Raw genomic sequence first — 27,993 nt, 5'->3', positions numbered from 1 at the left:
CAGGGGTAGTTCTGCGGGGTGAGAGGTGAGCTGTGGCAGAACCACACCGTTTCCCAAAGGGGAGGGGGCAAAACCAGCCAGAGGAGGGGCCAGTGCGGAGCGGAGGCGGGGCCCCCGGCGCGACGGTCGACCGGAGAGAAAGTGGAGAAGTGAGAAAATACCTGAGAGCGGGATCTGGAAGAAGTAAGTAGAAATTTGTTCGGTGGGTTTTTGTGTTAAAAGGTGGACGGGGCCCCGCGTGCTGCTGCGCCGCGTGAGCGCGCGCGGACCGGGGGATGGCGGAGATCTCCGGTTTCCACAACAGCCGTCGACGGGACGCGATGGTCGGCCTGGTTTTTCGGGAACGGCAGGGAAGTTCGGGACCCTCGTCGGCTCTTTTGTTGTTCTTGAGGAGGCCACGCAGCCCCGCGGGGCGCGCGCGCGCGTGGGAGGAGAAGCGTCGCTTCCACGGATCAGGTCGGAGGCAGAAAGATGCGCCTGAGGGAAAGAGAGCGCGCGTCCTGCCTCTTTGTAGGCCGAAAGGCTTGAATTTTCCGCCTGTTGAAGGACCGGTGAGCATTTCCACCGCGCTCATTCATTTGTTGGGGGTGGGGGGTTGCGAGCATTTGGGTCATTTTCCACGGGGACGCCACCAGTGGGGCCAGGGAGTCTCCCATTGTCCCGTCTCGCGCCGCGTTCTCTGTCTGTTGGCCGCTCAGGTCCTCGCAGTAAGTTGCCCTCTTTGTGTCCACACAACACCACTGAATAATTGATGCGGTGTGACTCCGGATCCGGGTTCTTCCTGCTCCTGCATTTCAGATTTCAGGCCCTGAATGTGCAGAAATTCAAAGGGAAGCCGGAAAATGATTCTGCAGGAGCAAAACCCCATCTAGCAGGGTTTCTGTTTCAGAAATGCTTCAAGTAGGGATTTTACAGAAATGTACTTCCTTACCATCTCAAAGTGATGATTTCTATTCAAATAAAACTGTAACTCTACAGAAAGACACAGAATTTATTCAATTATAACTAAAATCCACCAGAAATCGACAAAATATGAAATCTACTTTTGGATGATTCGTTTATTAGATAGTCACTAATACTCTTGTATGTGCAGTTTAACTTTAGTGCTGACTTGGATCATATGAGTGAAACCGTTTCCATCAGTGCCAGTCTAGAAAAACAAAGAACATTTTCCTCCTCAGTCATGTGTTCAGCCTATCATCCAGTGTTTTAGACAGCAGCGGGTGGATATTTCAGTTGCCGTAGTGAAGGACTGTCCGTCCATCTTCTGAACCCGTTTTATCCCTTACGGGGTCACGGGGCCTAACCTGACCACTGTTGGGCGAAGGCTGGAGACACCCTGACAGGTCGCCACTGTTGCAGGGCACTAGTGCGCCGTGAGAAATTGCCCTCATTCACTGATCTAAAAACATTTACCATCTCCAGGATTCCAGCTCTGTGTTCATCCAAACAGGCCCTGATAAAACACTGAGTAGTTAGGAATATGAAAGATCATAAAATACTTGTTTCTTTGCGTTTATTTTATTCTAGTAAAGACACTTTGATAAGAATGACGGTACCGCGATTTAGCCGCAGCTTTAGCTCTGTTTTCGGAAAAGTCCCGCCCCTTTAACTGTCTCCACCAATCATTCTTGGAGGCTTAATCACATGTCATCAGTCTGACCAATCAGAAGTGGTTCAAGTCTTCACTTCCTTGTTCCGATTTAGCTCATAAAGTCTCTCAGTTCCAACAAAAATACCAGCTACAGCTCGTCTTTAGTGGTGTAGCTTTCCACAGAATCCGCTGTCAGACCGTGGAACAATTGAACAAAACCATGAAGCTCAGAGAAGAGAGTCTGTCTGCCCTTTTGCGGCAGTTTTCACACTACATCTCCCATGATGCATTGGTTTAAAGTGACAGCGTCTCAGCACACAACGAGTCTTCCTTTGCCGTCTTGAAACCACAACGAACACACATCAAACAGTTTTGAAATCTAACGTAACTTTTATTACATCTTTTAGAAAAAACAGCTGCAACTTCCAGCTTTTTCTGCCACAATTATCACAAAAATGCACGTGCATGTGCAGAGGGACTGTAGATCAATACAGACTAGGAGTTTCTCCTTTTTTTTTTTTTTTTTAAACTTTTTGGATGCTGGTGTACCGCAGGATTATTGTAAAGGTTAAATTGTGCCGTGGCTCAAAAACGCTGATTTAGAGTCATCAATTCACCAATGAAGCATGTGTTTGAGGAAGTCCGAGTCCCCACAGAAAACCCACACATGCACGGAGAGACCATGCTAACTCCACACAGGAAGGACCCAGCTCGGACTCTCTCCTGCTAACTTACAGCCCCTCACAACCCCGAGCTAGCATGACCGGTGCAACAAAAACGCTGAGAAATATTGGACCTGTCCAGCCGTTGAGTTTTGAACGGAATTCCAGCACAGACGAAGACAACAAAGACGTTCATGAATCTATCTGTCTGCAGGTGGAAGCATGAGGATGGAGCAGAGCAGGGAGAGCTTCGGTAGCTGCGTCACATGTTTTATCTGCTCCTGATCCATCACCATTTGACTGAAGAAATGCTCAGAGACGTAGTTTTAATCTTAGATTCTTTTATATAGGTCATTCATCGTCACATGTTAAAGGAAACTTGTCTTTTTCTTCTCTTTGGTTGCTGTTTTTTAACATTCTGGTTCCATAGTTAACAGTCATTTCTCCCATCTAGACCCACTATAGTGTGACGCAAAAAAAAAGTCTGTCGTATTCTTTTGGAAACATTTCAGTTCATTTCCCAAATGAAAGTATCCTGCATCTCACTCCCCCGTCAGCCATGGCCATCTGCAGATGGCGCCCTTAAGTACTCGCCTATATGACAAAGGGAGATGCTGACTTTTTTGTTCCAAAGCCCGTTTTATGGAGCCCTCTGCCCTTTCAACTTCTCTATCTGCTCCCGACCGACCATAAAACCTCCGTCTTTATTCTGGGAACATCGGATGTATTTCTCAGAGATTTTTGTCATTTTAGAAGGAAAAAGCTGAGCATCAACATTTTCCACTTTAATGTTTCCTTAAATGTCTAAACAGATAGGTTTTATGTTTTGTAGAACAAACTGAATGTATTTTAGCTCTGACGATGTATTTTTCAGCGTGAACCCACATCAGCCCACTGAGTTGCAGTGATTAGAAAGTTTAAAGACAGGTGAGATGATGATCCTCATGACTTTGAAACCAACAGACAGGTCTATTGATTTAAAGACCTAGTCCCATGAAAATGGGGGTTTTAACATGTTCTTGTGGCATTCTTCTGATGATGGAGGGAAGATATAAACAGAATCAAGCTCAAAATACCATTTCTGATTATTTTTATTTAGACAAAACAATTTAGTTTGAAAAAAACGTATTTGTGACGAATACGCTGGACAGGCCACAAGCTCCCTGCTCCACTCCATTCCGATGCACCCACCTTCAGACAAAAAGATCCACGATCGTCTTTGTTTTCCTGGTCTGAGCTGGAGCCTGGATCTAAACTGTACGGCCGGATAGCTACGAGATTGCTAGCTATGTTACGTTGGGGTGAGAGAGGCTGTAAGCTAGTGGGAGAGGGTGTGAAAGGAGAGCTCTCAACAATAGGGAGAGGAAGGGGGCGGGGCTTTACAACTCACAGGTGAATTTCTAATGACGTCTGCAGAAACTATGTCCTGGAAAACGACAGGCTTTTCGATTCAGGCTGAAAACAGCTTCATCATCATTAAAGGTCCACTGGAAACGCTTTGAAAATAGATCAAAGATTGATCGGAGTGGGACCTTGAAAATGCACAGTTAGCTTTGCTCAAACCCAGAGTTACACACCTGTTTGAGTTTGCTCTGGCGGTTTGCTTCAAAGTTGACAGTAGCAGTTGTTGTGTGTTGGTTTCTGTCACAGACCGTCAATCCTGTGTGCACATGTGTGTGTGTTTGTGTGTGGCCCTGTGACCATCCTCCCATGCGGGGTGTGTGTGCGTTTATTTTCACAGTTGCACATGGAGTGGAGCTGCTGATCTTCCTGACAGCTGAAAATGCTGCATGACCACTTGACTTCTGTCTGTCTTTGGGGATTGAGGGGACAAAACTGATGTATTTGCACCTTTAAGGAAACGGCTTAACAATAGTTTGAGTTGATTGTTTAAATGCCTTTTTTCTGTTTGGGGAAACACAAACAATTTGGGTTGACGTGGTCTCAGTAGCTGTGTTTCCATTACACATATGAGCAGAACTTAGCGCTCATCATCATCTATCTAAGCAGTCGTTGGCGTCTTGTTCAGGCCATGGAGCGGCGAGGTCCTTACACGTGGGAGGGGCAACGAATGAAGCCATTTTGGGAAATGGTGGTTGGTGATTTTCCATTTTCCAGAGGAGCTGTGGATCCAACAATTCCACATGACACGCTCCACTTTTGATGAGCTGTGTGATGCTTTGGGACCTCCTGTGGCGCCCGCTGTGCAGCGCCCAAGGCAACCATAAGCGCTTTGCCATCCTGTTGTTGGTCATGTGACTCATTTAGTTTGAATAAACTTTTTCCATTGCAGTTTTGCTAAATGTGTCCATTTCAATACGGATCAAAAACCACCTCCTCCCAGCGCAAAATCTCAGTTTTTCTTTCAAAAGATGCAAGTTTTTTTTCAGAATTGTTGTGTTTTCTGTGAGGCCAATTTTTTTTATTGCAAATCCAATTTGCACGATTTCAGTCGCAGGAAACGCAGTTAGTTATAGCTATTTCAAGACATTTTTAGTTACTGGTAGTTAACAGTTAAAAGTAGCAGAAAAGAATTCAAACAAAAGTGAGCTGCTTGGTTGTGTGTGTCGCTTTCACCTCGCAGCTAGAAGGCCCTGGAGGTTGCATGTTAACCTCGTCCATCTGTGGGTTTTCTCTGGTTTTCTCCTACAGTCCAACAACCATCAACGGTTCATTGGTTATTCTGAATTGTCTTCAGTTGTTCATGTGGTTGTGTGGCCCTGCAACAGACTGGTGAGCTGTTCTGATCGTACTCTGCCTTCTCCCAACAGTAGCTGGATAGGTTGTGGAACCCTGACATTGATTCGGCGGGTTTAGGCTAGGGCTGGGGATCGCCAATAATTTCCAGCATTGATTCCATTCTCTATTTTAAAATTTTTTTTTTCTATTCTTTCGATCTACTTGATTTGCTTTAATTTAATTTAGAATTTACACGGTTTACATATTTAGATCATTTGTATAGAAATACATTAATAATCTAGATATGTTACGAAAATATTCATATTAATCTGAAACAGTTCACACACTGTCACTATTATTAGTGAAATATTTCAATGAGATTGTCATCAGCATACAGTGTTACACGGTTTCTTAAACAGTGAAGCTCCTACAAAAATGTGCAGATCGTTAATATTATAAAGGCTGTAAACGAACCCATGTTACAAAAATAAATTTTCCGTCTGTCCTGGATGGTGTTTAGATCTGACCACCGGGTGGAACTGGCGCATAGCATTACACTTGATTTGAGCAGAAAAAGATGCTTTAGACCACAAATAGTTATTTTTAAAATAATGTTTCCTTAAAAGAGTTTGGAAGATTCCTTCCCTGTGAGTAAATAAAGCTGTTCATTTAGTCAGCAATGTATGTCTAGGTCAAACAAGCCTTAGCATTAGCCGTCCTATGGGAGATTCCATTATACGTTAGCATCAAGCTAGCAGATTTTGGTTTTACTGCTGTTATGTGTTCGATAACTGGAAAAGGAAAGGCACAACAGATTGATCTCCGCTTTTATGGATCAATTCCAATCAATTAATCGATTTTATCTATCAAGCCCTAGTTTAGACAATAGATGGATTAAAATAAAGTGTGTGTTGAACAACAGATTAACACAAAAACCCACCAAACAAAATGTTTTTTTTATTCTTCATCATTTAATCATTACAGAAAGCTCAACTTAATGAGTTTAGCTGTTATCAAGTTCCGCAACAACAGAATATATTCCTTTTGACCCCAACGTTTAACTAATTCCATTCAAAGTAATAAAGTATAAAACCCTTATTTTTAATTTGTAACCTGTTGGTATTTCTGTTGAGTGAAACCTGATCCACACAGAACTATAGCTGAGAAATGAGGTTCAACAACCAGAAAGGACGTTTATTGACTTAAAAAGTCATCTTGACTTTGGACTAAACGATTAAATCATTTTTAGATTTTGCTGTTGCTGTAAAATCTCAATGTGGATTTTATTTATGTATTCTAGAAGCACAAAATATCACATTTAGTTTCTTAAAACGTCTCAATTCTTTCCGTAGTACATAAATGCTGGAAGAACTGATAAATTAATCCTGAAGCCAATTGTTTTTAAACTTTAGACATGAGTTTTTTCATAACTATTGGATATATTATATTATATTCACCAGCGTTCACCATTATATTAAAATAAAACCCGAATATCTCCATTGTTCTGGTTATCCAAAGATGGACTCGCGGCCTTTCCTCTGCTGTTCTGAATGTGAACCGTATCAATAAAACAATTGGATATGACTGCTCCCTATTTATGAATAACTAGCTGTTTAAAATTAGAGATGGATGTCCATTGTACTAATGGGGAAAATCTGACTGTGCTTTAAAATCATTCCCATGAATGATTTTGCTGACAGCTTCTGAAAACCAAAAGGAAAAAGATGATTTTTTTTTTTTCTGTGTTTGACGTTTCATCTGGAGTCATTGTTAGCTCTGAGTCCGCTGTTTGGCAATAATTGCTTGGCTTCTGGGTAAAGCATGGCAGTCGGTCATGTGAGTTCCTGAAATCTATTATTAGTCTACATGGGAGTAAAACTTGATTGTTGCCATGAATGTGTTGAGAGTTTAGGCATCTTTCCCTTTGGATTAAGCTGAAGCGTCCATGTCTGAGCAGGCCGGAAGCCCAGCCTCATGCTTGTGTAATCTCAGACCACACACACGCAGACGCCGCTGGACCGGCCCGCTCTGGGATCTGCCTCTAAAGCTGAATGAGAACTGAAGACCATTTACTTCTTAAAAGGAGTAAACACGCCCGTTTGGTGAACAATACTTCTGCAGAACAATAGATGAAAACAAACGGACCTTCAGGTTGAGGATGCTGGTTAGAAACCGCATGCAGGGAGGCGTCCTGCGGTTCCAGAGCAAAATGGAGAGGTCTCCACCTTCTCTTACATTTGGGGGGGGGGTTAGCTTTTAGTTTTCTTACTGACTGGTGTCCTGGTGAGGTCCTTCACCGAGGCTAAAGGACAGAAGGCAGAAGGATGAATGAGAAACACAATCCTTCCAGAAGGTGGACCACACCTTCTGGAGATCGTATTCGCCTTCACAACAGAGACACATGCGGGACAGCAGACGGGCTTTTTCAACTTTTAGGGACATGAACAAAAGAGAGCTCTCTTCCATTTTGATTCTTCAGAATTTAGGGCTGAGTCACATGGATTGACCCCCCCCCCCCCCCCCCCCACACACACACACAGACACACACCACCATGACTCACTGAAGGTCAGAGGGTTTATTGATCCTTTGTGATTCCAAACAGCTTTTATTGGTTTTGAGGGCATGACGCTTCAGGCTCCGTCTACCTCCTCAGGCATTGGTCAGATAACGGTGTCAGCGACACAAAAGTGCAGTTAATTTAAAGGTCAGTGCTATAAAAATACCCCCAAATTTCTCTTATAGAAAAACTACAAGTCAGCTGGGCTAGATGTCCTTTACCGTGTGACCGCCGCGTTCAAACTTTCATGCCTGTCTCTATGCGTGTCTTAGAGACGGGATCTCTGATCGGATGATCGCACGTGGTGGCTACAAGTTGGCGCTAGTGTTGGGTGTTATAACCACACATTCAGCGGTATGTGTGTTTGTGTGCGCGCATGGGACTGTGATTGTGAAGCGCTATATAAGTACACACCATTTACCATTCCTGACTTTGATTATCTCATAAACCATCCGTCGTCTTTTTTAGCGCCAGCTATTCTTGGTCGTGTAATTGGTTGGATCACGACACATGGGGACCCCCGACCCCCCCACCCTGCAGATTTAGCCTGTTGCTATCTGTGAAGCCAGTGGTGTTCCATCTTAGCCACAGGTGTCCTGGGAATTATCTTCAAATGCAAACAGGCGTCTGGCAGGATTTTCTCACATGGATATTTTGGGTGAAAACACGGCCTCATCTCTTTGTTGAACAGTGTCTGCACTTTGAAGCACAGCCAGAAGTGCTATAATTGCTTAATTATTATTTTAATCTGGGTAGAGGGATAATGGCTAAACCCACACAGGATGGTGATTGTTTTTTTTTCTTCAGTATGACGGAAGGCCAGCTCTAGCTAAACATCCACCACATCAAAATGGTCATTACATATCATTTGGTGTCTGCTTGATGTTTATGTCATCTCGGTTTGTTTAAATCACCTCTTTTTGTCTACTTATTTATGTCAGAGGTTAGAAAATAAGTCTGGAGTTAGAGAATTTACATTTTTGAAATAATTAGTGACTCTCACATTCAGAGAACAGGTTTCTTTCATGCGGTGTCTCCTTCAAAGAAAATACTTTTTGGCTTTAATGGTCTTTTTGAGGGTTGCTGCAGAGGAACTCTGGTAATGATGCACCGCTCTGAGACGATTACTCATTTGAACTTTGTGGTTTGGAGTAAACAAGTCATTGTGGTTTTGCCCATGGCTGCAGAGCTCCTGACCCGCCTCTGATCTGGTGAAAGTTTGTTTTCCAGTCCTGGATGAGGGAATGCGTCCAGAGATGAGGTCTGCCTCGGCTCCACACACGTGTTCACACAGTGTTCATGCCTGAAGGGAAGCCAGCTTTAAACAAAGTCTGATTGGTGGGGCGTAGAGGCTTCGCTCAGTGAGCCCAGAAGAGCTTTACTTTGCAGAGCGATGACGGCTAATGTCCCCCTTCATTTCCCACAGAGGTCCGATTGAAGGCAGCAAGCCCCGCCCATTCTTCAGCTAACTGGCATTTGACAGTTCCACATCCGTCATGCCACCACTTTCTTTAAGGCCATTTTAGTCCAGTGTGGAAAGCTGACTGGCAGAGGGCAGCATAAGGTCAGGTTTCCACGACAACTGCCAGCTTCCACAACCCCCCCCCGCCTCCGTTTAGGCGACCTCTTTCATCGCCATGGCAGCAGAGAGGCCCTCTTTTCCCAGGGGATGGGGGGCGTAAGGAAGGGAATGTGAGCCAGTGAGAGGAAGGAAGAGGGCAAATAAGTTTAGTAAAAACATGGTAATCCAATATGGCCGCCTTTGTGCGGCAGCTAGCTGGCGTTAAGGCTGCTTCTTGAAGAGGAGATACAGTCGTGTGATGATTAACCTCAGCAGAGACCTGGAAGACACGATCTGAGCAAACAGCGAAACCCAAGCCTCTGTTTAGGGGGTTAATGGGGCTTAGTGTGGATGGATCACAGCGCTCAGACTGTGGGAGCAACGTTCCCACAGTGGGTGATAAATACCCACTTAAAAGGCTGTTTCACTTCACAGATGAGTTAGAAACATCGCCCTCTTTTACACTCAACTTTGTGTTTTGTCGTAAAATGGCAGTAATTGTGTGTTGCATCAGAAAAATCCATATTTTTTGAAGCTCAGAGAAACAAGCACATCTTCTCAGACTCTGGGGACCAATAATGGCTCCACTTTTCCTTCCAAATCAAATTAAGAAAATTGGATCCAGAAAGGAAATTCACGGAATTTTCCTTCCTAATTAGAGCCCGCACCAAACCGATTAAATCATGACACTTTGTGAAAGATGCTAGTTCAATGTCCATAATGACAAACCTTCTGTTTTAAGTTAAAAACTTTTAACATAAAGACAGTCTTGATGAGAATTGGATATTGAGTTAGAGAAACAACAAAGAAACCTTTTCATTTGAAGGCACACAGGAATCATGCATTTGATGTCAGTGGGTCAGTGAAGGCATCAGGCTGGATTCATGTGTTGCACATAGGATTTGATCTTGCTTGGACTTTAATGAAACCTGTGTGCAATGACATGTTGATAACATTTCTTTTTATTTCTTCTTTGTATTTTTGTTTAAATAAAAAGCCCGATCAAACAGTGACCTCAGTCGAGTTTCCCAGATGACGTGTTCTTTAATAGGGCTGAAATGAGTATCTGAATTGTCAGATGTTTGCAATCTGTTCCCAGAAAAAAAGTATTTGTTGCATCCTAGTTTGCTTATTTGCAAAATGTATTTATAGAGTAAAAATACACTTCAGACAAAGTAATTATCATTCTCATGTTGGATTTTAAAGATCTAAACTACTCAAACTGAATGCTCTACTGTCACTGAATTCAGTAAATCTTCACGGCCAAGTGTTGTTGAAGGCTCTCATTTTCAAAATAAAAATATCAGACTGTTGGACTGAATTTACTGAAATAACTTCTCAAAAAGAATTTGTTTTAAATGTAGTCAACAATCTGAATAAAAAGGATCATGAAAATGACATTAGGACTAGTAGGAAAATCCAACGATCAATTATGTAATGTCACAAGACTGACTGCTAGCATGGTTGAGATGCCGTATTGGAACCATTGACTTTATATGAAAACTGGACTTAGTGACTCCTCCCCCCCTAGCGTTCTAAACAGGAAGTATCCGCTGGCTCCAAGAGGCCAAAATCCCGTAGAATTCAGACATTTTATTAGTCAGATTAACCATTCTCCCTCCGATACCTTTTTTCTTTTAACACCTCCTCAATTATCTTGTTTTTATGATATTTTTTTCTGTAGTTCAAGTTATTCAAGATATAAACTGGCCAATCACATCCAACGTTCAAAATGTTTGACATATTATCCTGACCCAGCTTTAAAGTGGTAGGGGCGTGGCCTTCCAGTAAGCTCACTCCTGATTGGCGAGAATGGTTGCTATAGAAATGATGACTCAGGATCAGTCATGACTTCACTTGGCTCCAACATGGCGTCCATATTAGGAAATAATAGCGACTGCATGGACTTGTTTTGGTTGGAGCTAGAAGCAAACCCTTCTGTGACGTCTTACTCACTCAGTCCAGGTCTCATATACAGACAATGACCACAACACATCTGTAAAATCTAAATTTGTTGTGCGGGTTTTTTGGAAAATTTTGAGGATGGAAAACTTCATTTTCAGGATTTGTTCTTAAATGATCCAAAACAAGATTAACCACGACGCTGACAGAAAAAGAGAAAAATACGATTTTTTTTCTTCCCAAAATATTGTGTGAGTTTATCTGTTATGTTTTGCTGATTCTGATAAAATGATGGTGTTAAATACATAGTTAATTTTTATAGATCCAGTAAAAAAACGTATTTTGCAACCATTCAATCATAGTAAATTCAATGGTAAGAACCGTGGTTTGATCTTTGAATTGTTGACCTTGATTCATGAATGGAACCGAACCGGCACCCAAGCAACAATCTGAAGCCATTTTATTTAACATTGTTGTGAATATTTCTTACAAATGAATGTAATAGGTTTTCCTCAGGTATAGGTATTTAGTTCTGGGTGTTGGTATTGAACCTTTTGGAATGATAACCTGCTCTAGTTGAGACCCTATCTTTGTATCTAGAGATGGACTCCTAACCTTTAGTCTGTAGCTCCATGAACATGACCCTCGAACGTCTTCCTTCATTTTTAGTTCATGCTCACCTCTGAGTCTTTGGTCAGAGATTCTCCATGACCACATCTTCAGGAAAACTGCGCTAGGACTCATTTGAAGACATCTAAGAGATAAACAGCTCTGTGAAGTTTAACATTTTTTTCTTTGACTTTGTGTTACCTTTAAAAATATACCAATGCTGATTTTAAACTCATTTTAGAGCAAACCTTGAGTAGAAAAATCCCAGTGTTCCTTATATATACCGGATATATTTATTTTTGACTTGTAAGAGGCCTAAAGTTGAGCTGTAGGTAAAAATATCCTTCAGAAAACATTTGAATGGGTTATGAGGGCAGAATATGACCATGAGGCTTATCATCCAATTTGAGCTGAACCACGACGTCAAACCTGGAAATGAACCCGGACAAACGCAGCCTTGGGGGAATGCGTGTTTGACTAGATGGTTTGATAGCAGTTTGCAACCTAATGCAGGAAGTTCAGGCAGGAAAAGAGGCTGAAGGTTAATCCGATTATTCAGTTTCAGTTCAGTCATCATGCTTCGTTTCTGAGGGTCTTGTTGCCGAATGATCGGCAGAGATAAGCTTGAATTCTGCTCTCTTTCTTTCTTCCAGATCTGGAGAATCTCTGCCTTCCCTTTGCTTGGACTCTCCCACCCCTCTTCCCTCCTCCTCTCTGTAGCCTCCCCAGCTCCCCGGCCTCCCTTCTCCTGCTCCCTCCTCATCGGCCTCCAAGATAGATTCCCTCAGGAGCAAGGTTGACCTGCTCAAGCTGCCCCTGGCTCTTTCCACCAAGTCCATCTCGGAGCGCAAAAGCCAGCTGGGAGGAGTCTCCGAGCAGCACGCCAAGGGGGGAGGAGGTGGGGCCCGTAAACCCCGCCTACTGCTGGCCCGCGACATGGACAACGAGTCGCAGTACTCGGGCTACTCGTACAAGTCCTCCCACTCACGAAGCTCCCGCAAGCACAGGTGAGTAAATCAGGACTTCAAAGACGAGAAGCAGAATCAAATATTTAAATTAAAATCACACGTATGACGCTCCTCATACTCCGAGGCAACACCGACAAACAATCTGCACGGAACGTGGATTTGAGTCGTTTATCGGAGCGGTTCAGGGCTTTAGGCGTGCAGTTTCTCGCCTGCTTTAAGCAGAGGTGATTTATTAGGTTACATTTCAGCCGTGAGCAAAATGACAAACTGAACAAAAGATTGCAACTGTTTAACCATCAAAAGAGCTGAAGGACTGCGGTCAAGGTCTGCTGCAGCTGAACAAAAGGGAGCTGCAGGATTTCTAAACATCCTGTGATGGATTTACGGTTATGAAATGAACTCTTCTCTGTCTGACATTTCACTTCAGTTCATTATTTTATCATTTTTTCATGATTCAATCACTTTCTGATAAACCTGGAAGGCCACGCTCAATGTGAAAGTCTTGCGGACAGAACATGTATGTACATGTGTGAGCGAGATCTGTGCTGTTTTGTTTTTCAGTTTGAAAACTCTTTGCTGGTTTGAGCTCAGCCAAATACGAAGAAACGAGAAAAACCTGCACTTTTCCTTCAACACTCCTCTAAAAAGAAGAAAAGACACACAGATCATTTTTACTCTTCTTCTTAAAAGAAACTCATTAGAGTATTTTAACCCCTTTACAGCTGAATTTATTTCCTGCAATAAAAAAAATCACTTATGTTTTTGCTTTCAAATAGAAGCTAAATTTGGGTAATTTAGGAGTTTGTTGCATAAAACCTAAATCAAAACGCGAGAAACAAAAAAATAAATGTTTCATTGCAGAACGAATCCTCAATTTTTGCTCATTAAACAGCCAACACCAGAGCACTATAGGCGCGAATGCGTGAACGAAAGGGCTGTTCACCTGCAGTACCTCTGAAAATCCTTCTTTGCCACCCTTAGGGACCGTCGGGACCGCCACCGCTCCAAGAGCAGGGACAGCAGCAGTCGTGGAGACAAATCGGTCACCATCCAAACTCCGGGAGAGCCGCTTCTGGATGCAGAGTCCACCCGTGGAGATGACCGGGTCAGCGGCTCTGACGTTTCCCTCTGAAGGGCCCATGTCATGCTTTTCTCAAGCCTTTCAGAGTCAACTACATGAGCAGATATTACCTTTGGCACACTAAAGAAAATATCCAACAGCATCCCAACTTTTGCAGAGATGGATGTGCATATTGTGCAGATAAAGTTAAAGCATTTAGCCCATCACCGCTAGCTCCACACAGAAAGTGGGCGTGTGTGTTAGTCTGGGGGCGGAGCTGGTAGCACAGACTCTTCCTGGAAGGGGCTGTTCCTCCCTTTGTGATGTCACACTGTGAGAGCCCACTCGTTTTGGTGGATTGGGAGGGGCTGGTGTTCAGAGAGCAGGTTTTTAGAGGAATGCTCACACATGCGTGAATGGATCAAAATACCACTTTGGGTTGTTTTCTGTGAGGAATGAACATAATAATACACTTAAAAGCTCAAAAAGTTGACTTTGCATCATAAAGACCCTTTAAACAGAATTATTCCCAACATTAACCACTGGTTAGGCTTTTGTACTAGTTGCTGTTAATGCAGAGACGTCAGTCCAGGTAAGCAGAGAGTTCCCCGTCTCTAGTCCACGGTGAAGGAATGGGGACCTCCCAGCTGTTTTAACAGAGGAGGTGTCGTGGATTGATTCCCACTGACCCAGCAGATGTTGCCTTTTCTCTCTCTAAGTGGGCCCTCGCCCTCTCTCAACAGCTCAGTTGTGTTTCATCGGAGCAGTTGGTGGTTTTGTTTGAATCCTGTCAGCGGGCAAAGAGCAGGTGTTGACATTTGTGTTCTCCTCAAAGACTTGAGAGCCTTCAGCTTAACACCAGAGAGCGGCTGTCTTTGAGGAGGCAGAGGAGACACGCTAAAGCAAAGAGGGGCTCTTTGAGTAAATAGTGAAGGGCTGTCGGTGTCCGCGGTAAGCCAAGCTGTCACCATTACTGGCATGACACTAAAGAGCATTATTCCTTCTAAAGGTTTCGAGACGATTAAGGACATTTGTGACTGAAAGTGGGGATTAGACTGTTTCAAAATGCTTTAAAAAGGATCTCTATAGAAACACTCCTGGGTTTTCTTGATAGAAAAAGGATTTATTGCAGATTTGATTCAGCGTGCTTAAATTCCAAACCCGCGTGCTTACTGGAAGGCCTGTTTTCACAGACAAAAATGGAGTAAAATTTCCCTTTTTGAAGGATTTGAACACGTTTGACATGTTTTTTTGTCCTTTGCTATTCATCTTCAGGACGATAACTGGGGGGAGACGACCACTGTGGTCACAGGCACCTCTGAACACAGCATCTCAAATGAGGACCTGACCCGCGCCACCAAAGATTTGGAAGACTCCACCCCTCTGCAGTGCAAGCGTTTTATTGGCCCGGTGCTGGGAGGCTGCCTGAGCTTCTTCGCTCTGATCACGCCTCTAGCCTTCCTCATCCTCCCTCAGGTCCTGTGGCGCGACGACCTTGAGGTCTGCGGGACGCCCTGCGAAGGCCTCTACGTCTCGCTCGCCTTCAAGCTCCTTGTTCTCCTCATCTCCTCATGGGCGTTGTTCCTCCGTCCTCCCCGCGCCACCCTGCCTCGGTTTTTCGTCTTCCGCTGCTTGCTCATGGTGCTGGTGTTCCTGTTCGTGGCGTCCTACTGGTTGTTCTATGGCGTGCGAGTGCTGGAGCCCAGGGAGAGGGACTACAGGGGCATCGTGGAGTACGCCGCCTCCCTTGTGGACGCCCTCCTCTTCATCCAGTACCTGGCTTTGGTGTTATTGGAAGTCCGACACCTGCAGCCAGCCTTCTGTCTTAAGGTGGTCCGGACCGCAGATGGAGCCAGCAAATTCTACAATGTGGGCCACCTCAGGTTTGTTGTGGACTCACGGTTCCCACTTCCTGGAAGTTTACAGCTGAATCATTGCCGCTCTGTGTTGAAATCACTAGTTTTACTCTCAGTAGCACATTTGCAGTTGTTGTATTTTCCAAACTATAAGTCGCACCCGCCCAAAAAAGGCAAAAAAGAAAAGAAAAAAATCATATACGAGTCTCACTTTTGAGAGAGAAGTAAACAACCCCACAGAGCTCGGTGTGACTCTGTGTTCACACCGAGCTCATCAAATTTGCTGCTCGACGCTTGTCCAAAAGCGTGTTTCTTGACCCTTGTGTTATCTTGTGGGGTCCTCATGAGCCCACTCCCAACGTTAATTTGGAGACACGTTAACGTTGGGAGTGGGCTCATCAGGACCCCACAAGATAGCACAAGAGTTAAACGAGACACCTGGCCGCATGTGGGAGGAGCTACCATCATCTCTACATGGAAGCATGGACTGTATATTTCATGCATGGAAGACCTGAATGATGTTGAGAGATCAGGTTGATTTAAACAAACATCTGTAATCCCGTCTGGGTTCATGAGATCATTCAGAGACTCTCCCGGTTCATCTTCATCGTCTTCTGCAGGAGCTGCGTCAGAAATACGGTGTAGGTACCAAAAGTATTCCACCTGCAATAACGGTTCGTGGTCCTGCCACCAATGATGACGTCACTACGGTAACACTGCTTGGACAAACTACATAGTTACGTAGGGTCTAGATCTGCTAGGGCTCTATATAAATTCTTTCCCTCATAACTAAAAATGCTATTTTGAATTTTAAGGTGTGTCTGACATAATTGTTTGTTACACCAGATCTATAATAGAGAGACACATTGGCAATATAAACTTATTTTTCCAACGTGAGTAAATGACTGTATGAGAAACAATATTTATTTATGGTGTACTGTCTGGTTTAATTGGCCTAAAAGTTTACATTTCTTTCTTTTTTAAACACATTGAAAGCATTAATATACTAATTACAAAAAAAACAGCACAAACACCATATTTTTATGTTAAATTTTATGTATTATTCAAGTTATTGAAACAAACAACCAACCAAAAAACAAAGCATTAGCACTAAAACAAATGCTAAATGTCTTGAATCCAGTTTTCTGCTGGTCTCCACAGCTGGCCACAGAAGATACGCTGAAAGTCCCTTGTGATACATGGGGGGAGATCTTCATGGACAAGTCATCCATGTTTCTCACGGATAACGGTGTTGGCGTGTAAACTTGCGGACCAATCATTAAACGTCATCTGACCAACGTATAGCCAATCACATAATGTGACATCATCATCAATCGCAGGACCACGAACAGTTATTGCAGGCCGGATACTTTTGGTACCAACAACGGCTGCTGTCAGCGCTACTTCTGCTTCCCTGTGACCCAGTTTGACAATTTGCTGTCCCACATTGGTCCCAGGAGGGGCAAAAATATAAATAATAATGTCTCAAAGCAAGAAAAGAAGTGTTTCATGAAGTTCAGGAGGACAATGATTAGATTTCCCTCCGTTTTGACTTTGGAATCCACCTGCTGATCAGACTTCTTCTGTGTTGCTGTCAGTAGTAAATACGGGTGCACACCCACCTGCAGTGCCCTCTGGTGGTGGGTAAATAATGAACCCATTTATTTCTCAAAAAACACATATATGTGCAAGGAGCACGTTAGTGCTGTTCACGTGAGAAGTGATGGCTTCTTGGGTGGTGTAGTTTGTGGGGGCACTTGTGCAGCACCTGCACGCCCCGTGCATGCAGCATCTTTGCACGAGGTCATTAAGGTGCACCTTACTCCTCTGATAATACATTTTTTTATTTATACTCTCAGCTCCTGGTGCATTGAGTTTGTTTTAACAGACTAAAATGATCCTAAAAGGTCGGTTTAATAGGATTTGTCTGTATTTTCTGCACATATAGGAGTTTGACTTTCTCAGTGATGCCACCTTGTCTGTGTTTCAGCATCCAGCGAGCGGCTGTCTGGGTTCTGGACCGTTACTACAGCGACTTCCCCGTCTACAACCCCGCCCTGCTCAACCTGCCCAAGTCCATTCTGTCCAAAAAGATTACGGGCTTCAAGGTTTACTCTCTAGACGGTAAATGCCTCTCCACCCAGAACTGTTTTCTGCCGCTCAGCTTTATCTGAATCCACCTGTGATGGTTTAGATGTAACCCGTGGTGTCAGAATCCAGGCCTCGGAAGGTCAACATGTTTTTCAAGCAACCTGCCATAGAAGCTGCTCATTAGCTAAACACATCTATTTCATGTACAGTATTTTCACGACTGTAAGGCGCACTTAAAAGTCTTACATTTTCTCCAAAATGTGTGGAGCGCCTATGGTGCGGTGCGCCTAATGTGTTGTGTGACTTTGGTTAAAAGGATGTAGGAGAGAACAGCATGAAAACGGTAAGGAGGGAAGATAAGACGTGAAAGAAAAATAGAACAAAAGTGCAGGTGTGTCCACTTTGCAGAAAAACAACGTTCTGGTAACCCTGAAAGAGCTGCCTGCAATGAGACACAATTATGAAGCACAGTTTGAACTGCAAGCTATCACACTTTTACTAAGACTGGGAGGCAGCGCCGGGCCATTATTTATGAATGGATTGTAGATGCTAACGTGTGTTGTGGGATGAGTGTGCTAAAACCGGTGTGTCTGAGCGATACATACAGGCGCGGTCAGTCGTTGTTTTGGAGTTGAGAAAAGTAATAAAGAAAGCTCCTCTAGAAGAACTGAGACTGGTTCTTTGGCTTAACCCGCTCTGGAGGCTCTGAGGGCCTGAACGAGGGGGGGTGAACCCCGGAGGAAGATCAGCCTTTGGCCCCGGAGAGAAGATCTTCCCTGCGTCTTCCAACCACGGGTCGCAAAAGCCAGCATCATTCCTGAGGAGCCGCACGGCGACAAGACAGACTCTGACAATGACTAAAGGGAATCTGGCATGTTTGATAGAAATTCAGCCCAGCTGTTCATTTCAGATACAGACGATGAGGACTTTGATGGATTTTTGGATGCTGATTGATGACTGAAAAAAGAAATCACAAGCAACTCCGTTTTGCTTCCACTGCTTTTTTAAAACGCACCCCAGCCTGCATGTTTTACTGTATGTTTTATGTGCCGGTGCCCTAAAACCTGGTGCGCCTTTTAAATTTGTTAAATACAGAAAATTACTTATTTTGCGCACTATAATCCAGTGGGCGTTGAGAAAAAACGTTAAGCAGAAGAAGATAAGGCAGGATTTCTGGAAAACCAGCAGGAGGGCGGCCCTCTAGGCCTGGAGTTTGAAACCCCTGGTGTAAACCGAATGCTATGCTTCATTTCTCTTTCATCTTCCCTCTGCATTTGATGTCTTGCAGAAAACACAACCAACAACTCTACAGGCCAATCGCGAGCCATGATCGCAGCTGCTGCCAGGAGGAGAGACAACTCCCACAACGAGTACTACTACGAGGAGGCCGAGATGGAGCGCAGGATACGGAAACGCAAAGCCAGGTCAGACCAACACACGCCGATCAGTCTGCATTCAGACTAAGAAATGTCTGATCAGATGGAGGGAAAACTCAAATCCTCTGTAAGAAGCACGTTTTCTAGAGATCTACTGATCTTCCAGTCCTTCATTTAACCTCCGTCAAGACACGAGCATAAAGGTGTGACCTGCTGCAGTCTGCAACATGGCTTATAACCTTTTCCAGCACATTAATTCAAGCTATTTGACTTCTCCTTATATAACTTAAGGTGGTCCTGTTTCTACATGCCCTCAGTGTTTTGGCTGCTGGGAAATAAATCAGTTTGTCATTCTGTCAGTGAAACGTCGGCGTTTGCAGCAACATGATTGGTGCTCTGTTAAATGCAGGAAAGCCCACAGTAAATGGCAACCCGCCACGACACTCCAGCACCACAAATATGCTTCATAGCAAGTTTCTGGCTGTGTTTAAAGCCACCTGAGGGGTTTAAAAAAAAAAAAAAAAAGGTAAATAGCAGCGTTGCTGTCTGCTCTACACACTCAAACAGCAGAAAAGGGCTCGTTCAATGTTAAATCTTGAGTTTTGAAATGTCTTGGTGTTGGTTTCCAATCTTAAAATGATTCCAAGATATTTTTACAATAATGAATTTAGCTTTTATTTAAATGTTTTCTGGTTATTAAAGCTTTTTGTGTATGCGCTTTCAGTGTGTTCAAAAAACCTATTGACCCTGCCTTGCCTTAACCCTTGGGCTATCTTGTGGGGTCCAGATGACCCCACTCCCAATGTTGGCGTGCCTTGGAGGCACTTTAACATGGGGTCATCTAGACCCTGTAACGTTTGGAGTTGGGTCATCTAGACCCACTATACAGTGCTCTGAACCTTTCTTCTTCAATGATTTGTGAGCTTCACTGGTGTCCATGGATTACAACAAATCTTTCCACCTTTATCCACCTTTGTCATGGTGGGGAGAACACGTCAATGTAAGGGTGGGGTCGTCTGGACCCCATAGGACAACAAAGGGTTAAAAAGGTAAAAAAAAAAAAGTGTTCATTGTGTCACAAAGCATTTAAACTCGTTTTCAAGCTTAATGTTTATGTATAGGTAGTGCGTGCAATGCGCTTGTAAATCCCTTGATTTTGTCCCCACCAGGGACAATAGCTCCTGAGATCACTTGAGCCCACAAACTCCTCCTACTCCACATTAAGGTGGCGGTTCACGAAGGGCTGGCGAAGGAAGCTTCGTCCATATGGTTGCTTGGCGCTCCATGATGCCACGGTCGCATATAGAACTGCCACCGCGTGATGGCAGAATCTTCAAGATTTCATGCCACCATCTGATTTTTGAAAATCCTTGGCGTGGTCATGAATGAAGATGGCGGCGGTCTGTCAGGCAGGGAAGCCACAGTGCGGTGGCAGAGCAATCGCTGTACAGCAGCAGCCCTTATTGGACAATATGTGAATGTCTCCGGACGGCGGCGTTCCATATGACGAAACCCAGCAAGGGCAAAGAAAATGAAGGTCCAAGCACAGCAGGAGTCTTCATCAGATGAAGAGCATCAAGGCCGTCTCTCTATTTGTGTGCTGGACCAGTTGGGCCAGTTGAGACGGCTCATGCAGGTAGAAGAAAGTGGATAGATTGATTTTGTTAAAAGGGGGCAAACAAAGCAGAGAGCCGCTTAGCCCAGCAGGTGGAAGAATCAGCCAGACACAAGCTGTGTCAGTTCAAACAGAGCAAAATCTTCAACAGCAATGGGAAACAGGAAAGGATTTCTCATAAACGACCATCAACTGGGATTAACAAAGACACAACAAAACCAGCAAGCAAAGGAAAGAAAAGAATGGAAGAGAAAAAAACTCTGATCTTCTTCATGAAATGGCTCAAATGAAGAAAGGTCATGAGGAAAGGAGCGCCACCTTTGACCGATCCCAGAAGCAGATGGAAGAACTGAAAGACCCTTTCAGGGAAAAGGTCACCATAAGAAACCATTTTGAAGGTGTCTTGAAGGAAACAACACCAGCAGATGGAAATGATCAAAAAAAGGAGTATCGGATGAAAAACATTTGATCTAGGCCTTAAAAGGTCCCAACTGGAAACAAAACATCAAGAGACAAAAAAGAGAAGGCATCAGAAGGAGCAGTGGGAAACAGAACTTTATGAAACTAAAATGTGAAAGGATTTCCCTTTAGTTCCTGTTTACTTGTTTGGTTGAACACATATTTCATTTACGCTTGATTATCTTGCCAGAAATGAAAAGAATCTGGAAAACTTGACCTGAACTGTTTAGTACCAGCTATTTAATTCTGAGTTACACTGATGGAAGTTTTGGCTAAAGATGTTCTGGATCCATTTGAGGTCAGTGAATCGGATTGATCAAACTGAACCCATATCGACTGTGAATCGGATCATTAAAATGAATGGTTACACCCCTACTATACACTGGTTGGTGTGTAGTGACCTGCAGTCTAGAGCGACTATTCCGTGAACCAGGAGTTGGTGTTTGGCTCCTCTGGAGTCTCTACCAATGCCCTTCTGGTCGTTCCTCATGTGTTGGTCGGTTTATTGGCCGGTAGTTGGATGGGACTGCACCCTTTGAGGGATCCTTCTGGATCAGGATCGTTAGCCCTTCCGTTAACCATTTGTGGTGAGTCCCATCTCCAAGCAGCTGGTTGATTTGTGCTGCCAGGCGCTCATGGAGGGCGGTGAGTTTCTTTAGCCAGTGTGTCATGTCAGCGCCCGGGGAGACTCTTTTTTTTTTTGGACGTCTGCCCCTGTGATGGTCACTGGATCCTGTTCAGGGGGGTTGCTATAAGTGCTGTCATGCGATCCATTTTTGTGTGCGACTAATCAATCATGACAGACTTCCCACTTTACTTTTACACCACCAAGAGGGATTTTGGTGTTAACCTCAAACAATAAAAAAGGTCCGGAGTGCTCTAATTAAAAACATGAAAAAACCGCAGGAACACTTCACTACGTGCCACGGGGCGGCCGTGGTGCAGCGGCAGGGGAAGGTGCGATTCCCACCTTCCCCACCCATGTGTTGAAGTGTCCTTGAGCAAGACACTGAACCCCACTTTGGTTCTGGTGGGAGGTTGGTGTCCATGTTTGTCAGAAGAGTGTGTCACGGGGGAATGGGACTGTGACGGGAAAGTCCTTCCACAGTTTATCACAGCGGTAGAAAAGACAGGTGATTTTATAGTTTCCTTTAACGTCTTGAAGCGGAAAAGAAAGAGGGAAGCTGGGGAGGAAATGACAACATGAGGACGGGACACTGGAGGAGCTGAACTAGTTAGACTTTGTTTTCATTAAAACAAACTTTTGCTTCATCATCTGGAAGGAAGAGGCCAGCTTTGCCTCTGAAAGGATGCTTTGTTTATTTTCTCGCAATGATCACTTTCCTCAGAGAGGAGATGGCGAGAGTGGAGCCCGCTGGAGCTGTTACCATGACAACGTGACGCAGCGTGTTTCTAATGGTCCATTTTTGGTGAAAAATGATTCAACCTTGAAAATATGACAGGACTGAAGTTCTAATAATGTGTTTAATATTTATTTTTTTTGTAAATGGCATGGTCTGGCAGTTTCCAGGGCTTCAGGGACGGGCATCTGGCTCCATCTCTTGGCCCCTCTGTCATGTCACTTCTCTTCGAGCCGTCTTGAAAATCGTGAAATCATTATGACAACAATGAACTTGCGGATACAAGCTGCCGTTCTCACTGACTGACCATCATGGGCGGGAATGTGGCTGTGCTGCAGGTTGGTGGTGGCGGTGGAAGAGGCCTTCACGCACATCAAGCGTCTTCACAAGGACGAGGCCACCTCGTCCCCTAAACACCCCAGAGAGGAGATGGACCCCCGGGAGGCGGCCCAAGCCATCTTTGCCCCCATGGCGCGAGCCATGCAGAAATACCTGAGGACCACACGGCAGCAGGCCTTCCACAGCATGGAGAGCATCATCTCCCACCTGCAGTTCTGCATCACGCATAACATGACGCCCAAGGCAGGTTCCCCGTCGTCTGCTAATTAAATACTCATCTGTTTTATTTATAGAGTGCAGTAAAGTTTATTGATGTGATATTTAGAAGAAGTTTGATATTTCAGAAGTTTGAGGGAGACGCAAACGCTTAACAACAATATATTGTGGGGGAAAACGACTAGAAGTGTAGTTCAGAAAAAGACAGTCCTGTATTCTTAAAAACACAAATCACTGCCGAGTATTAGTCACCAAAAAAATGCATAATAAAGAAGAAACAATCCTAAATAAGTGGCGCTCCTGAACAAATCCGCTTTATATTGTGCTCACACCAAATGTGATTCACGCGTCAAATTAGAATCTGCTGCCTCTTTTTCAACACATATCATATTTGATGCCTAATGCGTGTCCAAATATGTTCCTACACTAGACACTCCCATGTGTGGGAGGAGCTACCATCAAATATTTGGCCTCATCACTACAGAGAAGCATTGCTTGTAGATCTCATTTGCATGGACGACACTGATGATGTTGACAGATCAGGTTTATATATTTTGAAGAGCTCCACAGAAACATCAGTAATCACGTCTCCATGTCTGGGTTCATGAAGTCATTCAGAAGTTTTTTTTCTGCAGGAGCTGCGTCTGAATGACGGCGCTTTCAGCAGTACTTCCGTCTCTCTGGGACCCAGTTTGTCCTGCATTTGTCCAAAGAGGGAAGAAATAAAAAGAAAAAAAATAATGTCTTGACACGAATAAGAAAAATATCAAACGTTTTGTCCAAATTCCTTCCCTACTCACTACATAGTGTGTTCGCCATTTTCTAGTGCTGTCCCAATCTACTATTCCAAAATCCAGTGCCCTAGAAATACCCTAGAAGTCTCTGTGAAAAACCAGTGTGCATCGATGCTCACCAGACTGCCGAATATAGACCACAATGCATTGCGTTGGAACAACTTTTGTGAAAAACTTGTTTAAATTTTTTTAATAAAATATAATCGTTTTAATCATCAAAACACAGTGGATTCATAAATAGTCGTTAAATGTTCGTATTTAATAGGTTTTTACTTTATGAAATGAATGACGTAATATTCGCCCTTAAAAAAAAAGATTACTGAGCATGGTGTCCGGATTGCTTTTAAAATCCATGTTCACTACATAGTCCCCCACTATCTATTTAGTATTTAGGAAGTAGGTTGGGAAGTCAGACAGCCCATGTTTTAGTTGGACGGCACTTCTTCTGCATTGCTACGGTGCCCTCTAGTGGTTGTTAGCGGGAAAATAAAAAAATATATGAGCCTTTATTTGTTTTTATTTTTTAAATCGTATATAATTCGCAGCTCTGGCCAAACTATGCAAAAAAAAAAACTCAACTTATACTCCAAAAAAACCCATAAACCCATGACTCAAAAGGCATGTTTCTATCCCGACCAGGTTAAACTGCTGTTCTCTTATTTTTTATGTTTTTAGGTTGTAATGGTGCGATTTGCATTCGAGTTTTCAGACAGTTTTTTATGTTAAGTATGATATTATGTAAAGAACGTTTTCACAGAATCAAAACCTAAAGAACAATGGGAAAAAGTAAAAAGTAACCAGTCTAACTGCCTGAAGAGAATTTATTCTCTCCTTTTGCTTTGGAAACTGTTATCAGAGGTTTATATTTCAGTTGAAATGACTGGACATTTTTCAAATGTACAGATTTTCTATTTCTAGTTTATTTATTACAGTTCAGAACATGTTATGAGGTAACAAATGAGAGACAAGCATGTTTCTTTTAGGTTAAATGGGTTGGAAAATCTCCTATAAACTACATGAAAGACGATAAAGGCACATTTTCTATAAATGACCTCCAGCTTCGCTCCTTTCAGGCTTTCCTGGAGCGTTACCTGACCCCCGGCCCCACCATGCAATACCAGCAGCAAAACGGCGGAGGGCGCCAGTGGACTTTGGTGAGCGAGGAGCCGGTGACCTCGGCCCTGCGTCAGGGTCTGGTCTTCTCTCTGCGCCGCCTGGACTTCTCCCTGGTCGTCACGGTGACGCCCCTCCCTTTCCTGCGGCTCGGGGAGGAGTTCATCGACCCCAAGAGCCACAAATTCGTCATGAGGCTGCAGTCGGAGACTTCGGTCTGAACTGCGTTCGGCTGATGCTCCCCTTGTCTTTTGCTGTGTTCTGCCGGAATAAGAAAACATTGAAGAAGAGGAGCGCTTAGAATGGCCGCCGCTGTCAAACTGTGATCAGGAGAGCGAGCGGAGGCCTGTTCTCCTCACACTGCTAAAGCCGTTGTGTCCTGAAGGGGACCTTTCTTCCTCCTTCCCTCATCATCCGCTGAACGGCTGACTGGAGACATAAAGTATGAGGGGGGTTATAACAGCAGTCACCCCCCCTCTCTGGTGTCTTACACGCGCCGACCGACTGCAGCTCTGATGCCTGCTGGTCCTCCACTGTGGCAAGGGCTTGCTTTTGTACCAGAGGGACCGCTTTATATTTGCTTTGAAGAATGTAGCAATATGTCTTTTTTGATGACTGTTAATAAGAATGGATGTACATTCCTAACCTGTTGCTGTCCGTCACTCTGTTCACTTCTTATGCAGCTTCTGGTCACACAGACATGATCAGCAACACTTTGGGTTTAGCTGCAGCAAATGTTTGACCCTGGAGATGCTGCTTTCCTCTGGTCACCCAGCAAAAAGCGGAAGTCTCCCCTCACTAGGGGGGGTCCTTCCTAACGTTGCTCTTACGTTTTCACCAGAATGTCCGTCACCCGGATGGAGCATGTTGGCTTTACCAGAACAAAGGGACATGATGTTTTTTTGCTGATCAACTCCTCCATTGTAGGGCTTTGAATGTTTAAAGGAGCTCATTTGAAAAACGTGCAGCTCCACTTAAAGAGATGTACTTTCAAAAATCAAAGTTTGTTCGTCTTTCAGTTAGGTTTATTAGTGTGATTAAAGCAGACTTCTGGATGTTCATCCCAGCTCCGCTTCGGCCTCTGAAACCCCTCAGTGATGCTTCATAGATGAAAAGAACAAACATCACCTCCATGGGAATTTTTGCAATGTTATTAAGGCTTTAATGGGTTTTTTGTAATCAAAATGACCACGTTCTGCTTTAATGTTTGTGATGCCTTTATTTAAACACAAAATCTCAAATTATGTCATTTATGTGACGGTTTAAACAATGACCTTTGATATTCTAAAGACAAAAAATACCATCGTTTGGTTTTTTTTTTCAAAGTAAAGTTCCTAAAGAATTCTAATCAAGACTTACATTTTCAATTTTACTTGTCTGAAACTATCCAGTACTTTAATTTGGCAACTACAAAGAATAGTCAGTGTATTTAAAAACTACAGGATGAATAAAGATGGGAATCACAATTCCCTGGAGAGTCACCTGAAATCACAAAGTCATTCCACTTAAGGGCTAGTTTTGACTTTATAAAAGATGCTTTTGGAGTCCTTGTGTTTTCAGTTGCTGGATGTGGTAAACTTCCTAAAAACTAAGTGACAGTGCACGGTTTCACTTCTCTGTGCAAAATGACCACTTAGCAAAACAGGGACGAATGCAAACAGTCAGTAGTCCGAGCGCCGTCCAGAAACCCCTGTGACACCAGTTTAAAAAACCCGCTCAGAGCTGATGTTTCCCACTGTTTACCTGCACTGTTCAGTGTGCATCCAGCAGAGCAGACGTGTGATTGTAACTCCTCTGAGCTGCCGCTCTGCTGCCGGCGCCGCGAAGCAGCTTTCCTCAGCCTTACTCTGCAGACGAGAACACGCCAAGGGCTCCTCTGTCTCACATATCCGACGGTCTGCTCAGCCTCAGCAGGACTGCTCTCTTCCCACTGGAGGACTGGGTTTGGAAAACCCTTTAGATGTCTTTCCAGAAATGTATTCAGCAGCCCCAGAGTGTTTGTTGAATGACCTGAATACTTTTGAAAAAATGCATGCTTACAAGTCATTTTGGGTGCATTTTTTTTTTTTTTTACATTTTTTAAGGTGCCTAAGTTATGATGATGCAATTTTCTGAATGTTTTTACTGAAAGAAGAGAAGAGGCTTGTAAAAAGTATTTGTAGGTCTGTGTTCACTTTTGTAACTGTAGTTTGTATAGTGTTTTAGACATCAATAAAACCTTCTTTTCCTTAGATGAGATGCCTTCTTGTCTTTTTTGCTGGAAGCGGATTGCAGTAAAGCTCTTTCTTTTAATCAGATGATTGTTTTGTTGAGGAATTTTGGTTTATTTTTGGTTTAGTGTTGAGTTCTTCAAAATGCCTCAGTGGCATTTCACAGGAGGCTTTTTTTAGAAGCCTTTTAGGGGAACTACTCTGAAGGGAGGGTGGTGGTGATGAAAGAGTGGTTTAGCAGCCTCAGAACGGACAGAGAGCCTCGCACTTCCTGTTTGCAGCCGATCAGAGTCTTCCTCAGAGGGTGACATCCTGCTGGCAGCCGTCGAGGGAGCAGCACAGCAGACCCGCCACCTAACCCGCAGGTGAGTCCCGTCCCTGGGGATCGGCCCATTCGGCTCTGGTGGATCGTTTAAAGGTCAGGATGTGCTTCTGCTAGAAACCCGTTTGTGTTCCGCAGAAACCATGACGGGCATGATGGGATGTTACATCCTGGATGGATTTCTCATCCTCTACGGGATCGTCCTCACTGTCCTGTACTTCAGACTGAAAGTAAGAGAACTCACACTTCTGCAAACAATCAGACCAAAACAGACAAAGCGCACGATTTTTACTTAAGACTTCACTTTGTATCCTGACATTAAGATCTTCTGCAACATTATATTAATGCCACAATCATATTATCAGTGAGTGAAGTCATAGAATTTGTCAAAACTGTTCAACAAAATGATTTTTATTTTGGACAGATAACCAACAAGTCCCCCACCCGACATCTTGAGGTAAGTTAAAGCCGTCCATCTGTCTTCTTGTGGGGGGATTTCTTTTGGGTTAGACTCTGAGCTTTGAAAGTTGCTGCCCGCAGTGTTGCACCCTCCGCCTCGTACATCTTTTTTAGAGCCTACTTCCTCCGACCATTTCCTGTAAACAGAAGCTGACCACCAAACTGCTTTGTCTTCAGCATTTCTCTGCC

General features: G+C 43.8%; 1 protein-coding gene across 3 annotated transcripts; it reads left to right on the top strand.

Moving 5' to 3' along the window:
* The first annotated feature begins 40 nt into the window (after positions 1-40).
* vangl2 (VANGL planar cell polarity protein 2) lies at positions 41-27,046 on the top strand. Of its 3 annotated transcripts, none has more exons than XM_023965012.1 (8): positions 41-183; positions 12,219-12,572; positions 13,515-13,638; positions 14,869-15,476; positions 17,440-17,573; positions 18,829-18,964; positions 22,690-22,933; positions 24,774-27,046. In XM_023965012.1, the coding sequence occupies exons 2-8, from the start codon at positions 12,502-12,504 to the stop codon at positions 25,032-25,034; spliced, it is 1,578 nt and encodes a 525-aa protein (XP_023820780.1). In that variant the 5' UTR covers positions 41-183; positions 12,219-12,501; the 3' UTR covers positions 25,035-27,046. The 3 variants fall into 3 exon arrangements, with proteins under 3 accessions (XP_023820780.1, XP_004078627.1, XP_011484319.1); XM_004078579.4 differs by lacking the exon at positions 41-183 and adding an exon at positions 215-551; XM_011486017.3 differs by lacking the exon at positions 41-183 and adding an exon at positions 592-707.
* The last annotated feature ends 947 nt before the right edge of the window (positions 27,047-27,993 follow it).

The sequence above is a fragment of the Oryzias latipes genome, chromosome 17, assembly GCF_002234675.1.
Source record: "Oryzias latipes chromosome 17, ASM223467v1".
NCBI lineage: Eukaryota > Metazoa > Chordata > Actinopteri > Beloniformes > Adrianichthyidae > Oryzias > Oryzias latipes.
Note: the sequence above shows the minus strand (reverse complement) of the source record. Positions and strands in the feature narration are given on the sequence as shown.